At 45.7% G+C, this 14,008-nt stretch overlaps 1 protein-coding gene across 2 annotated transcripts in view; it reads left to right on the plus strand.

The window, feature by feature from the left end:
- The window catches only part of NIPAL3 (NIPA like domain containing 3), a 51,061-nt gene that overhangs the window by 18,754 nt on the left and 18,299 nt on the right, over positions 1 to 14,008 (plus strand). Inside the window, exons 3-6 of one of the 2 annotated variants that reach the window (XM_057700254.1) lie at positions 4,838 to 4,906; positions 6,490 to 6,661; positions 9,253 to 9,312; positions 12,886 to 13,031. In XM_057700254.1, the coding sequence (XP_057556237.1) occupies positions 4,838 to 4,906; positions 6,490 to 6,661; positions 9,253 to 9,312; positions 12,886 to 13,031 (447 nt within the window). Of the gene's footprint in view, positions 1 to 4,837; positions 4,907 to 6,489; positions 6,662 to 9,252; positions 9,313 to 11,305; positions 12,391 to 12,885; positions 13,032 to 14,008 lie in introns of those variants that run through there. The other variant, XM_057700248.1, reaches the window with a different exon arrangement.

Raw genomic sequence — 14,008 nt, forward strand, 5'->3', positions numbered from 1 at the left:
CCAGGAACAGAGTCAGCCAGCACTTTCATCTTGGACTTCTCAGCCTCCAGAACTGTGAGAAATGAATGTCTGTTGAGCCACCCAGTCTATCATATTTGTTATAGCAGCCCAAATTGACTAAGACAGTAAGCCAGTCACAGAAGGACAGATACTACATGATTCCATTTATATGGGCTGTCTTAAATAGTCAAACTCATAGAATCAGAGAGTAGAACGGCAGTTGCCGGGGGCTGATGGGGAGGGTGGCAGTAGGGAGTTGCTAATCATTGGGCATAAAGTCACAGTTGTGGCAGAGGAGTGAGTTCTGAAGACCTGCAGTACTACAGTGTCCCTATAGTTAGCAATACCGTATTGTACACTAAACATGTGTTAAGAGGGTATATCTTATGTTAGGTGTTTTTGCCACAGTGAAATTTTCTCTAAAAAGAAAGAATTTGAGCAGGGCTCAGTAATGCTGGCTTGCCTTAGCATCTTTGCTCCATATAGTATCATCCGGGGTGCTCGGCTGGAGCTGGAAAGTCAAGGAGGTCCTCACGCATGTCTGGAACCTCGGCTGGGGTGGCTTCAATCAGTTGGCAGTGGGCCGAGGTGGTTTTGCCTCTCTCTTCTCTTGGTGCTGCTGGGCCCTCTCATATATCAGTTTGGTCCTCCATATGACCTCTCTCTTTTTTTGGGGTTGGCTGGGCTTCTTTACATGTGGCTGGGTTCCTCTCTGAACAAAAGCAGAACCTACAAGGCCTGAGCTCGGAGATCCGAGAACTTCACCCCCTCTCATTCTGTTGACCAAAGCAAATCGCAGGCCAACCCAGGTTCAAGTGGTGGGGAGAATCCCTCACCTCTTGAGGGGAGTTGTAGCATGTGCTTATAGAGATGGGAGGGGTTGTTGGCAGCCATCATTGCAATTTACTAACGCCAGCTTTGGGATGGTATAATTGTAGAGTAGAGTGGGAAGAGTCCTGCCTCTCCACTAGGCCTCCTCTGATACCACCCCAGTGGGGAGGAAAAGGGGTGCCTCAAGACTGCCAGGTGGGGCAGAAGTCCAGTCTCCGCGTGGTCTGTACTGACACTGGGGGGGAGGGTACCACCTCATCGCTGGCCTTGGCTCCCCACTTGGCCTTCTCTGATGGTCCCAGCAGGGGAGTGGGATTGCCTTGTTACAGCCTCCAGAGAGTGGAAATCTAAGCTCCCTACTTGGCTTATGCTGGCGTGGGCAGGGTGGGGCCATGTTATTTTTTCCAGCAGTGTTTGGAGTACATCGGTTATTGTCTAGAAGTTTTCTTCCTGGCTTGGCTACTCCTCTCCTTGTTCTCGGAGGAGAGTGCAGGCTTTTCTTGGGGCATTTTTGGGTCACACCTGTTGATATTTCCAGGTTGTCAGTTTCTTCAGCTCCAAGTCTGAGATACGTGAGGCGAAAAGAAAACCCAAGGAACTCCCCACCATGTGGTTCCTGAGGTCCCAAGATCCTTAGCCTGTCTGCCTTCTTCTCTCCACCTTTCAGTCTTCTTATGTTTGTTTGTTTTATATATAATGTCCAGGGTTCTTAGTTGTGCATAGCAGGAATTATAGGGAAAAGAATGTCTACCCTATCTTGCTGGAAGCAGAAGTCTTTTAAAATTAAACGTTGTAAGAGAATTTTATCGTACGTGAACAGCTGAAGTATTTAAGAGAATTTCAGTTTCCTTATATTCATAAGTGCAGTTTGTTAGACTTATAAGAATTACTTAGTTCTTTGTTAAGGTTTTGTTTCCAAAAAACTGGATCAGGGGACTTCCCTGGTATTGCAGTGGTTAAGACTGTGAGCTCCCAATGCAAGGGGCCCAGGGTCGATCCCTGGTCAGGGAACTAGATCCCACATACATGCCACAACTGAGAGTTTGCATGCCATAACTAAGGAGCCTGCATGCTGCAACTAAGGAGCCCACCTGTCGCAACTAAGACCCAGTGCAACCAAATAAATAAATAAATATTTAAAAAAACAGATCAGGGAATGTGTTATTTTAATAACAAATATAATTTTTTTTAAAAAGCAAAGTAGATGCACATAACCTCTTTTGTCTATAAAAGCTACCCAATTTTTGTCTATAAAAGCGGGGATGGGGGGGACACATATTTACTAGGAGTTGAGCTAATAATAGCAAACATATTCCTAAACTGTGCTCTATGAAGCCTTGACTCTATTAGGCTCTTTGGTTGCAAGTAACAGACACTAGCTCGTAAGCAAAAAGGATCGTGGGACTGCTCCCAGAATAGAAGGAAGAAAGAGCTGGAGAAGCCAGCTTCAGGAAGGTCAGGAACCAGGAAGGCTCCAGGGGTCTGGCTTGGCTAAGCCTCACCTCGGGCAGGAGTGAACCAGCCTTTTTCAGCCTTTGTGTTTCTCAGTCCAGAATTTGGATCTCAGAAAGAGAGTTTCTGATCTGCCTGGCTTGGATCAAGCGTGAGTCACAGGCCCTTCCTTATCTAGGAGAGGAGAATGGATGACATGGACTTTCAATGACAGTCCCAGCAAGACTATCCAATGAGGAGGCAGGGGGAAATAGGGAGTCCTCCACAGCAAAATTGGGGAGCTATTAACAGAAGGAAAGGAAAGTGATTAAAATGTCAGGCAGGTGAGAATCATAGATGTACTACAGATGCCAGTGGATGGACTCCAGGCTAAGAGCTCTAGAGCCAAGTAGGTTTGGGAAACCTGAGTTAGATAAGGAGACACTGCCTCTGAGAGCCTCTACCGTGCCAGTGCACTGTGGGCCTCCAAGCAGTGAGTGGAGGATACAGTGTTTCCCGAACTTATCTAACCACCTGATGCCTTTTGCCTTGGAACCCCATTGATATCTCTGGGAACCCAGTTAGGAAAACCCTGGCTGGATTGATCTCCAGTGGCCCTTTTAGCTCTGAGATTCTGTGATCATGCAGGAAGTGCATAGCTTCTGTTTAACTCTAACAGAAAAGAAACCAAAAAACACAAAATAACAGAGATGGAGAAGGACTGAGCCAGTGCAGCTCAGGCTGAGAGCCGTCTTGGGAAGCAGTGGAAGCCAGCTCCTTTGGATCCCAGGAGATGCCCCCAATAACCTCTGGTTAATGAGCTATTTTATGTGAAATGAATTGGTCAGTTGGTTTCTGTGAGCGGTCTGGCCGTGTCCGAAAGCTTGGGTCAGGGCTGAAGGGAACCTTAACAGTCGTCTGGGCCAGCTCTTATATCATCCAGAGAGGACACACAGCATGGCAAGGGGAGGGGACTTGTCTGAAGCCATGCAGCCATGTGGCAGCAGAGCTGGGACCAGAACCCAGGTCTTCTGGCACCCGGCTCAGCATCTTTCCTTTATGCTGCAGCACTGCACCTTGTGGGGGAGAAGTCAGGGACAGTCATGGCGGTTTCCACCAGCAGGGCTCCTCCTCCCTCCTCCAGCCCTATCCCACAGTGACTGCCCCCTCTCTGGGAAGGCCCCCTCAGCTCTGTGTGCATTCAGCACTCCAGGAGAGGGAAGGAAGAGGAGGGCAGGAGGCGGGATAGAGGGTTGGCTTTATCCCTTACTGCCTGCTGATTATCTGTCCTTCCAGAGGGACTGAAGGACTGAGTTTGTCTTTTTGTTTTTTAATTAATTTTTACTGGACTGAATTTGTCTTGATGTCCACTGCTGGTTCGCTCGGGCCTGTGAAATCGCAGGCAGATTTCACAAGGGAGGGCAACCAGTGGGAGGAGACTCTTGAGCGGAGGGGGCGTTGGGAAAGCCCATGCTGGGAAGAGAGGATTCCTGTTGGGTTAAAATGAGGCAGTCCTTTGGTGTTTAGTGGAATAACGCTGGAGGGTGTGTTGGGGACATAACATAGTGTGGTTTAAATGCTGGGCCAGATACACTTTGCCCCAGCAGTCCCACTTGTAAGAATTTATCCCAAGAGAATAATCCTCATAAATGCACAAAAATGCATGAACTAGGATATTCAATCACAGCGTTGTTTTTAAAAAAGGAAGTAGCCCAAGTACCCAATGATAGAGAAGCAATGATAGAAGATGTGGCACATCCAAATGAAGAATTATTTGACATTTATTAAAGATGGTGCGTTAGATATGCCTATCAAGGGAATGTATTTATAATATCTTGGGTAAAGGAACAGGTTATAAAACAAATTATAATCTTATTTTTATAAAATAAATTAACATTGCCATTGCCATCAAAATTTATGGACAGCAAAAGATTTTTACAAAAACTGAAATGTTTGCAGTAACTGTCCCTGGGTTGCAGAATGACAGGTGGCTTTTTTATCTTCTTGCTTTGTTCTTTTCATTTATATTTCCTAATCTACAGTGAATATATGTTTGGTAATCATTATATAAAGTTTTTAAAAAATGCCACGCTAAGGAATCTGAACCTCATTCTTAAGGTGACGTAAATTAAATTTTTATAAATTAAATAATTAAAAGTGCTCTAAGCAACTTTGTCACTTAAAAGAATCTCATTGAGACCCCTCTGGGAACAGGAAGACTCCATTGATTAGGTGACATATAGTTTCCCTGCCTGTGTTTTTCTTGTAAATTCTGATTTCTGAATGTTGCTTTTCTGCGCAAGACCGTGCCAAGTCAATACACTCAGGGCACTGGTGGAGCAGATTTAGGCCTTATCAGATCATTGTGACCGGCGGACGAAGGGTGGTGCTTTCTGGTAGATGTTTCCAGGCCGTGTTCTGTAAACCAGCAAGGCAGCTTGAGGGGGGCATGGCTTTGTGATGGATGTTTTTCTGGTTTTGTTTTGGGACAGCAAACAGTTAGGTTCAAATGTGTCCTGGGACCCCCTTTGGCTCAGACCCAGCTCATGTCTGCTCCTGTGAACTTTCCTTACAGGAAAACTTGATCGGCGCCCTCTTGGCAATTTTCGGGCACCTTGTGGTCAGCATTGCACTTAACCTCCAGGTATGTTTCAGTCCCCAGCACCACTTGGGGCAGAGATACAGCCGACAGCCAGGGTATCTGGTGCAGGCCTGGCTGCTCCTCTCTGGGATGTTGCCTACTGCATCCCGTGACAGGGACAGTACCTTATGGGTTGTTCCAGAATCTCTCTTGATTCTTTGCCCCCACTTCATCCCCCATCACCCCTCAACTACGAAGACAGTGCTTTCCATTACTTAAAAGTCCCTGAGGGGCGCCCTGGAGCAGCTGCTGTGGACGCCCTGCCCCACATCTCCTCGGCCTGGTTGAGCTCACAGGCAGCTGTGGTTTAGAGCTAGCTGACAGCACTGTGGGGACTGGCCCTGCTGGCCGCAGGTGCAGCTGGAAAGCCAGCAGTGTGCGTTGGGTGCCGTGATGGTTGTTAATGCCCCGGGCAGCCTTTAACCAGTGCGGGATGGGAGTCAGTGGATAAATGCCCCAGGCCCCCGTCCTTGGGTAGAATGGTTCTGAGGGGGAGTTCACAGGGGGACTGAGCCCCAGTTGCCCAAAGCACCAGCTCACCTGTGAATGTACCCTTCACTGGTCCTCCTCCCTTCCCTGTCTCGCTTTCCCACTCCATGACTTGTACTTCCCAGAATTACCTCCCAAATCAACTCCCTGCTCCCCAGCCCTTGTTTCAGGGACTGCTTCTGGGAAAGCCAGTCTAAGACTTGACACCTGCCAGTAGGACAAATCCCACAGCCCGCTGGCCAACCCTTCTCCCCCAGCGCTGCCAGCTTCCAGCTTCAGCGAGCCGCTCTGCCTCTCTGGGGCAGGCGCATGAACACTCTGCTTCCACATGCACACACATGTGTGTTTCTGAGGTTGTGTGGTCTCTTAGCTCCTTGTCTGGTCCCCTCTCTTCTCTCTACAGACCAGCACCTTTGCTTATGCATCTGCTTCTACGCAGCCCCCATCATGGTCTGACCCACATGGCAGCCTTGACCCTCTAAGTCAACATGCCTTTCTAGCTTTCCTTAGTCACTGCCTCAGGGTCTCTGTCCCAAGTTCACATTTGCAGAACCAGGAATATTGTCCATGCTTGGGCCAAGTATCCACCCAAGGGAGGGCAGGGTCCATTAATATCCACAGGGCTGCCCAGCAGAACCGCCAGCATTTCTACAGAAAGAAGTGTATCCAAGTGAGCAGCCTGGACATGGCGACTCCTGGGCATTGCACTTAGAGGGAGAAGGTCAACCCGAGGGCTGGGGGTCCTTAGATGGTGGCTCCCACCCCAGACGGCTCATTGCCTGTGATGTGCATCAGAAATGCACATTTCCAGGCCTCACCCACACCTCCCCTCTGAGGATGAGGCCCAGACACGTGTATTTTTTCAAAGCTTCCCAGGGAATTTAAGGCTTCCCAGCATGTTTGAGAATTACTGTCTCAGAATAGCGACAGAAGATTTCAATCACTACCACTTTACTCTTCTGAGTGAGGACTCCAATAAAACCTGACAGATCTCCCCAAACTATTTTTTAAAAGTGGGGGGTGGACTTGGAGTTTGTGCATATTAGCATCTTTTCCCCAGAGATCTGGACAAATGGCATTCTTTCTCGGATTTCTAGAAGTACTGTCACATCCGCCTTGCGGGCTCCAAGGACCCTCGGGCCTATTTCAAGACCAAGACATGGTGGCTGGGCCTGTTCCTGATGCTGCTGGGCGAGCTGGGCGTGTTTGCCTCCTACGCCTTCGCCCCACTCTCGCTGATCGTGCCCCTTGGCGCCGTCTCTGTGATTGGTAAGACCCAGCTCTCACCCTGCCCCTCCCCTGGGACTCACCCACCTCTGTGACCAGCCAGGATCAGAGACTCATAAAACAAACCAGATTTTGCTTTGATAATAATACCTAACATTTACACAGGGTTTCATACACAGCAGGCCCTGTTCTAAGCACTTTACAGATAGTGATTCTTCTAATCCTTCTGGCAGCCTTTTGAGAGAGATACTGTTATTATCCTCCTTTTACAGATGAGGAAACCAAGGCACAGAGCAGTGAAGTCACTGTCCCCAAATCATACAGCTAGTGAGGAGCAGGGCTGGGATGCAAACTAGGCTATATACCTCCAGAATCTGTTTAAGATTTGGAAAGTTTATCAGAATTGCTTTTTATTTCTACTGCAGAAGAAAGATAAACCTTGACCCATTCATCCTAACACCATCAAGATAAACTAAGCTTTCACAGAGTTAGGTATTTCACACCTCTAAGAAATGCACATTCAGCTTATTCTCTAATCTTTTTACATCAACTAGATACCATTTTTAAAACACCAATAACTTTCTCATCTGCCATTTTCCTATGATTTCTGTAATCACTGAACCAGTGTTTCAGAACGTTTGAACCAACTAGAAGACAAAGGCGTTTTCATGTCCATGAGGCCACAAATAAAATAAAATTAGGAAAAAAATGCTTTTCTTCTTGAATAAAAGATGTTAGTAGATTAGTGAACAACAGTTTTTTGTACACAGGAGCAGGGACAGTGAACTTGCTTTGAAATGTTTCCTTCCATATGCATTACAGTGCCAAGAAGCTCTTCTCTGCTCTTAAAGGAGAAAATCATGTTTTGAATCTTAATCCGCCTGGAATTAAGAGGGCCTCTTCTATACCAGGGATGGCATATATGTGGCAATTATGTGCCCCTGCTGTACCCAAGGCAGACATCACTAATCAATCATAGTGAGCCTGGATGGGCCCTCAGAATTCTCAGAGCTTCAGGGAGTCATTACAAATTACTAGGAGCTGGCAAAGGAGCAGAAACCTATTTGCTTTCCCTGATCCTGTTTATTGAAAGCCCCTCTTTTTCTTGACCAGGGTTGGTAAACAGGAAGCCTACAAGATGACTGAGGTCCTCAGGCATGATGTGATCTTTCCCACACAGTATCATTTCAAAATATCTTTTGAGTGCCTTTAGTTGAGGCAAGTTGTCTGCCGTAGTCTCAACTTCTCCCTGTTGTCTTACATCTGGCCCACTTTCTACATCTTTGTTGCCCAGCCCCAACAGGTATTTAGATTTGTCCTCTGCCCATTGCTGATCTATCCAAAGGGCTCTCAGGACCTTTATTCACAACGAGGAATACGTGACTGAATGACTAAGCACTTTAAATATTAGTCTTTGAATTTTAATAAGGGTCAAATAACCAAATTCTTTAAAATAGGCTGAATTATAGTGATGACACTTCTGGTATCGGCCTCTGGAGGTTAAGGGGCTCTCATAGCTTCTTAAATCACCCAGAGAAAAATGATATTAAAAATCAATAAATATTAAAATAATAACCACCATTTATTGGGCACCTATTACTTGTTAGTCACTGTTCCAGGTACTTTAATAATAATAATAATAATAGCTCAGTAATTGAGCGTGTACTGTGTGATAAATGATTTGCACATATAATCTCATGTAATTGCCCCTATACCTCTGAGAAGTAGGTATTTTCAATGATGTGCTAATCAACCAATGAGAGAGAGAGAGAGAGGGAATGAAAGAAGAAGAAAAAGAAAAGAAAGAGGAGGTGGCGGGAGGGAGGGAAGAAGGGAAGGGACAGAAAAGTGGGAAAGAAAAAGAAAACCTGATTTGTAGCGTTTCTGATGTAAAGGGTGTAAATACCCACACTGTGGCTGATTCCAAGCTACCAACGGTTTCCTGACCATTAACACTCAGCAAGCTGGTGCAGGCTGGGTCCAGCACACGATCGCAGAGCCTAGGAGACTGAGTCGGGTGAAGTGACCCACCCAGGATACCCAGCCAGAGGAGGCAGGCCCGAGATAGTAATCCAGGTCTGTTCACGGTGAATGCCAGCCCCGTCCTTAGAACAGTTACAAGGAAGTTTGAGTACATCTGCGAACATGCAAGAGTCAGGGAGAGAAAAGAACCAGGGGAAATGTCAGAGGTAGGCATTGCCGTGAAGGAGCAAGAGCCCTGGCTTCCGACGGTCATAGGTTCGAGCCCAGCCTTTCCTTGCCAACTGCATGGTCTTGAGGGGGTCCTTTCCCTCTCTTAGGCTCAGTGTCCCCGTTTTTCACATGGAATCATAACAGTGCCCACCTCAAAGAGTGAACACGCCAGAAAAAAACTTGTGTAAGTTGCCTATCACACGCAAATATTCAACCCCTGTTGTTCCTGGCCTTGTGGGAAATCCTCAGGGAGGCTCAGAGAGGAGCCTCTGTTTCTAAGATGGAATAACAGGGGCTGGGCTCTTGCAAGCATGAATGAGAGCTTAGGAAGTACCAAGCTCCAATGCAAGTGATCCAACCCAAAGGGCACGGGTGAAGGGACTCCATTTGACTGATGGCAGCCTCAATGCTCTTCTCCCTGTGCTTTTTTTTTTTTATAGCCAGCGCCATCATAGGAATCATATTCATCAAAGAAAAATGGAAACTTAAAGACTTTCTGCGTAAGTTCATGGATTTGAGCTCTTGTTCTTAGTTTTATGCCTGTGCTTTTTTTCATCATAAAACCAGCTCACCTCAATTTAGAGATCATCTGTCACCTGCTCCCCAGTGTGGTTCTATATCCCACGGTCATCAGGCTTCTGAGAGCTGGGTTTTAAATCAGTGGTTCCCAAACCTGGCTACACATCAGAACCATCTGTGCAGCTTTTTAAAACGGGCTTTCATTCATTCCATGCAATCAATATTTATTGAACATCTATTGTTGGGATTTTAGGAGGCCCAACAAAAGGCACCCTCTTTCCCTAATTGAGTTTTAAAGCAATGGGAACTAAACAAGGAAGTCAAACACAGGAGATCAGAAGTTCTGCTTTAATACCAATAAAAGCTAGATAAGAACATGTAGCCACATGAACTTGCTTTCACTCTCCCCCAGTGTGCCCCAGCCCACAGCTAGACCTTGGGCCAGGTTCCCAAGGAAATATTTGGATTTACAGAATGGAACACTTATCCAGAATTACTGCCATATATATCCTGGGATAGAGAAGGGAGAAAAAAGAACAAAAACTGAGCGTTTAAATTCTTTTGATAGATTAGTTCCATTCAGTCGAGAAATGCAGACCAGTGGGGCAAGAAGCAGAAGTGTCAGTCCTTTGGAGGTCCTTCCACATAGAAACCCAGGGAGTGGGGAAGAAGTTACCTACTAAGTGCCACCCTCTGTTGTAGGTGCCGGGGCTATAGCAGTAGGACAGATGAGGATCCTACTCTCATGGAGGTTACAGTCTAATGTGTTTGTGTGTTGGAGGGGAGAACTATATAACTAAATAAAGAAAATAATTCTAGATGTTAGTGAGTGCTTCAGAGAAAATTGAATTTTTTTGGTGGGGCACTGGTGACATTGGGTTACTTTTCATAGACGGGTAAGAGTTAGACTCTCTTAAGAGGTGGATCCCAGACCTAAGTGATACTAAGGAGACTACCAATGCCAGGGTCTGTGGGCAGAGAGTTCCATGTAATGGGAGCAGCAGGTGCAAAGGCCCTGAGGCAGGAATAAAGTTGGTGTGTCCAGTATCAGTAAGGCCATTCTAACTGTAAGGTGGTGAGTTAAGGAGGAAGGAGGACACGAGAGCAAGGAGGCATGGAGGACTGAATGATGTAGAGCCTTACAAGGCATGCTGAGGAGTTAAGGAGTGACATGATGGTAGGTCTAGGCTCTATCCCCAGAGACTTTGAATCTCGGCTGGGGCCTGGGCATTTGCATTCTTATGACACTCCCCAGGGTGAAGTATATTTATCTGCGACTTGCTTTGAAATTATCCAGAAATAACCTGGCTTTGATGAATGAGTGGAGAAAATGGATCAATATGTGATAAAGCAAGTATAATAAAATGTCAATTCAGAATCTAGGTGATGGGACTATGGATGCTTGCTATACAACTCTTTCAACTTTTCTGTGCACCTGAGAGTTTTTAAACACAAATGTCAGGGAGAAAAAGCTCCCAAGATGCTGCAGACACAAAGCAAGGTTTGGGAACCACTGTTCTGGATCACTGGTGTAAGAGTAAGAGCAAGATGAGGCCAGAAAAAGAAAAGAATCTTGCACTGAAAAAAGCAGAACTACTGCTCAGCAAACAAACGACACCACAAAGACCAAAAGACTCAGAATGATTTGTAGTAATTCTGCTGGGGGAGGGGCAGGGCTGGGCTGGTTCTGAGACCAGTGTAGAAATTTATGTCCCTTCCAGGGTCATTCTAGGTGGTCCTGGAATGAGAGGCATGCCATACGTAAATTGGAAAAAGATGCCCCTCTGGGTATCATGGACACATGGCTTGGTGAGCAGAGGTTGGGCTAGATTTTAACCCTCCTCACTGCCTTTGTGCAGTGAGCAACCTGCACAACTGTATGTGGCTGCCCTGCTTAAAGTTCCATTAAATTCAGCAAACATTTGCCCAGTGCTAGAGGTTTGCTGGACAACACAGGCATGTTGATGAGTAAGACCTGTCCCTGCCTGCAGAGAACTTAAGACAGTCGATTTACATAGAATTTACCATGTTGAGTTTAACCATGGTTCATTCATTCACTGAACAGTTGAACAACTGGTTTTTGAACACATTTTGAGGACTAGAATGAAAATAAGGGACAGTTAATATGGTATCACATTTCCTAGAGATAGTGGAATGAAACAGGTAGAGTTAATTCTATCACAGAAAAATCCAGAGGCCTGTGGTCACCACATGTGCAGCTCAGAACTCACAGCCCTTTTCAGTTTGCCTGCTGGGCTCGCTCGACCTCGGCCAGAGGCTTTTAACCAACCCCACAGGGTTCAACTGAAGTGTGACAGGACCCTGGGGAAGAGTCAGGAGACTGTGGTCCTTCACCCAGGAGCATGCCTCCTGGGCCACCAACAGTCTTTGACAGGTCTGTAGAATAGATTATTAATAGTATTTAGATAGTTCCCTTTGGAGTAGGTTGAACAGCCAGTTGGGAGAGGATAAGACAGTTGTTTAAAGGTACACAGTAGGCTCTGAACGTTTGCTTTTGAGGTTTTTTTGTTTGTTTGTTTATCTTGCCCATCTAGCTTTAGAATGTTCCTTGTAAAATGAACATTAAAACCAGAGTGCAATACCAGAATGGCTAAAATGGAGAAGAAAAAATATGCAATTTTACTTGTACTCTACTGGTGGGAATGGAAATTGGTACAGCCACTTTGGAAAACCATTTGACAGTAACTACTAAATTGAACATCAGCATCTCCTGTGACCCAGGAACTCCACTCCTGTTTGGTACCCAGTAGAACTACATGCATATGTTTTCCAGATGACATGCACAAGAAGATTTGTAGCAACATGATTTGTTATAACCCAAGACTGGAGACTACTTAAGTGCCCATCAACAGTAGAAATGATAAACTGTATCCTGTTCACATGGACCACTGTACAGCAGTGAGAACGAAGAAACTACCACCATAGGCCACAGGACAGTGAATCTCACAAACATAATCTCGCATGAACACAGGCACAAGAAAACCTACTGTACGAATCCGTTGATATAAAGTACAAACCCAGGCAAACAGCCAGTTCTGGTAGGAGTCAAAGTGTTGCCTCGGAGGTGGGGCCTAACGATTGGAAGGGGACATGAGTAGGGATTTGAGGGTCCTGTTAATGTTCCCTTTCTCCATCTGGGTGCTGGTTATGTGGATGAGTTCACTTTGTAAGAATTCATCAAGTCCTTTTTGTATGCATGCTACAACTCATTAAAAAAATTTTTTTAACATTAAATGTTATTTTTAAAAAATGACAGAGGACTTCCCTCGTGGTCCATTAGTTAAGACACCACGTTTCCACTGCAGGGGGCATGGGTTTGATCCCTGATTGGGGCATTAAGATCCTGCGTGCCCCACAGCGCAGCCAAAAAATAGGGGAAAAAATGACATTTAGGAAGATACTCTACTTTTTTTCAAGTAAAGAAAAACCCCAAATTCAAGCAATAGCAGGTCCTCATGTGTTGCCCCCACGGCATATGCTGGCCTGGGGCAGGCACCTTCAGTGAACCCTGTAACAGCCTCCCCTCCCTGCAGGGCGCTACATCTTATCCTTCGTTGGCTGCGGTCTGGCCATCGTGGGCACCTACTTGCTGGTGACATTTGCACCCAACAGTCACGAGAAGATGACAGGCGAGAACATCATCAGACACCTTGTGAGCTGGCCTTTTCTCCTATACATGGTAAGAGACGCCTCTGGTCCTTCCACCTGAGATGGCGGGGGTGGGGATGGAGTCCTAGAGACTGGAAGCCTGAATTGCCAGCAAGACAGGGTTCACGGGAATCGTGATGTATTTCACAGCACCGAGCGCCATGCTTGTAGAGAGCGTGTGGTTCTCGGGAAGGGCTTTTTTTCACTTGTGTCCTGCGTAATGTCTAAAACTGCACGTATAGTATGATAACTTGATTTTTTTAGAGGTATTTGTAGGTGTGTACATTATCTGTGAAAGACTGGATAGAAACACAGAAACTCCATCAGTAGTTGTCTCTGGGAGATGGAATTATGATTGTATTTTTATTTCACCTTTGTCTTTACATAGCATCCAGAATTTCTACAGTGAGCATTTAAAACTGTTATGGTAAGAAAAAAAGTTAAAACTTTCAACAGTTATAGAATGTTATTTCTTTTTGCCCAGTATCACACAGCTGATAGAAACATGGGAGACACTGGAAACTTTATCTCCTAAACCCCCCAGCCAGAGCTCAATCCTCTGCCCCAATTACATCCTAGTTAGGTCTACAAATAGACTGATCAAGGAAAACATCTAGGATATTAGATGAAGCTACTGGTGTATCCCTGCTCCATGCCTGGCATCGTGTTAAACATTTTTTTATGTGTTGTCTGTCAACAAAAGTAATCATTAAAAGAGTTTTATTTGAGTCAAACTCAGGACTGTAGCCCGGGAGACAGCCTCTCAGATAACTCTGGGGAACTGCTTTGGAGAAGCATGGTTTTCAGCTCAGTTTTATGTTTTGTCAGGTCAGAGAACAGTAAACAAGTCCAGGATAGGTTCCTTCAAGCATGTACACAGCTGGGAAGGGAATGTTATCGTCGAAGGGGTACCAACATTGACATCCCAGGAAGGGAGACATTTAGTATTTATTTTTAACATGGACATTCTTTACTTCTGGTCAATGTACCCTTTAATAATTAAAGCAG

This window comes from Hippopotamus amphibius, chromosome 1 (assembly GCF_030028045.1).
Source record: "Hippopotamus amphibius kiboko isolate mHipAmp2 chromosome 1, mHipAmp2.hap2, whole genome shotgun sequence".
Classification (NCBI taxonomy): Eukaryota; Metazoa; Chordata; class Mammalia; order Artiodactyla; family Hippopotamidae; genus Hippopotamus; species Hippopotamus amphibius.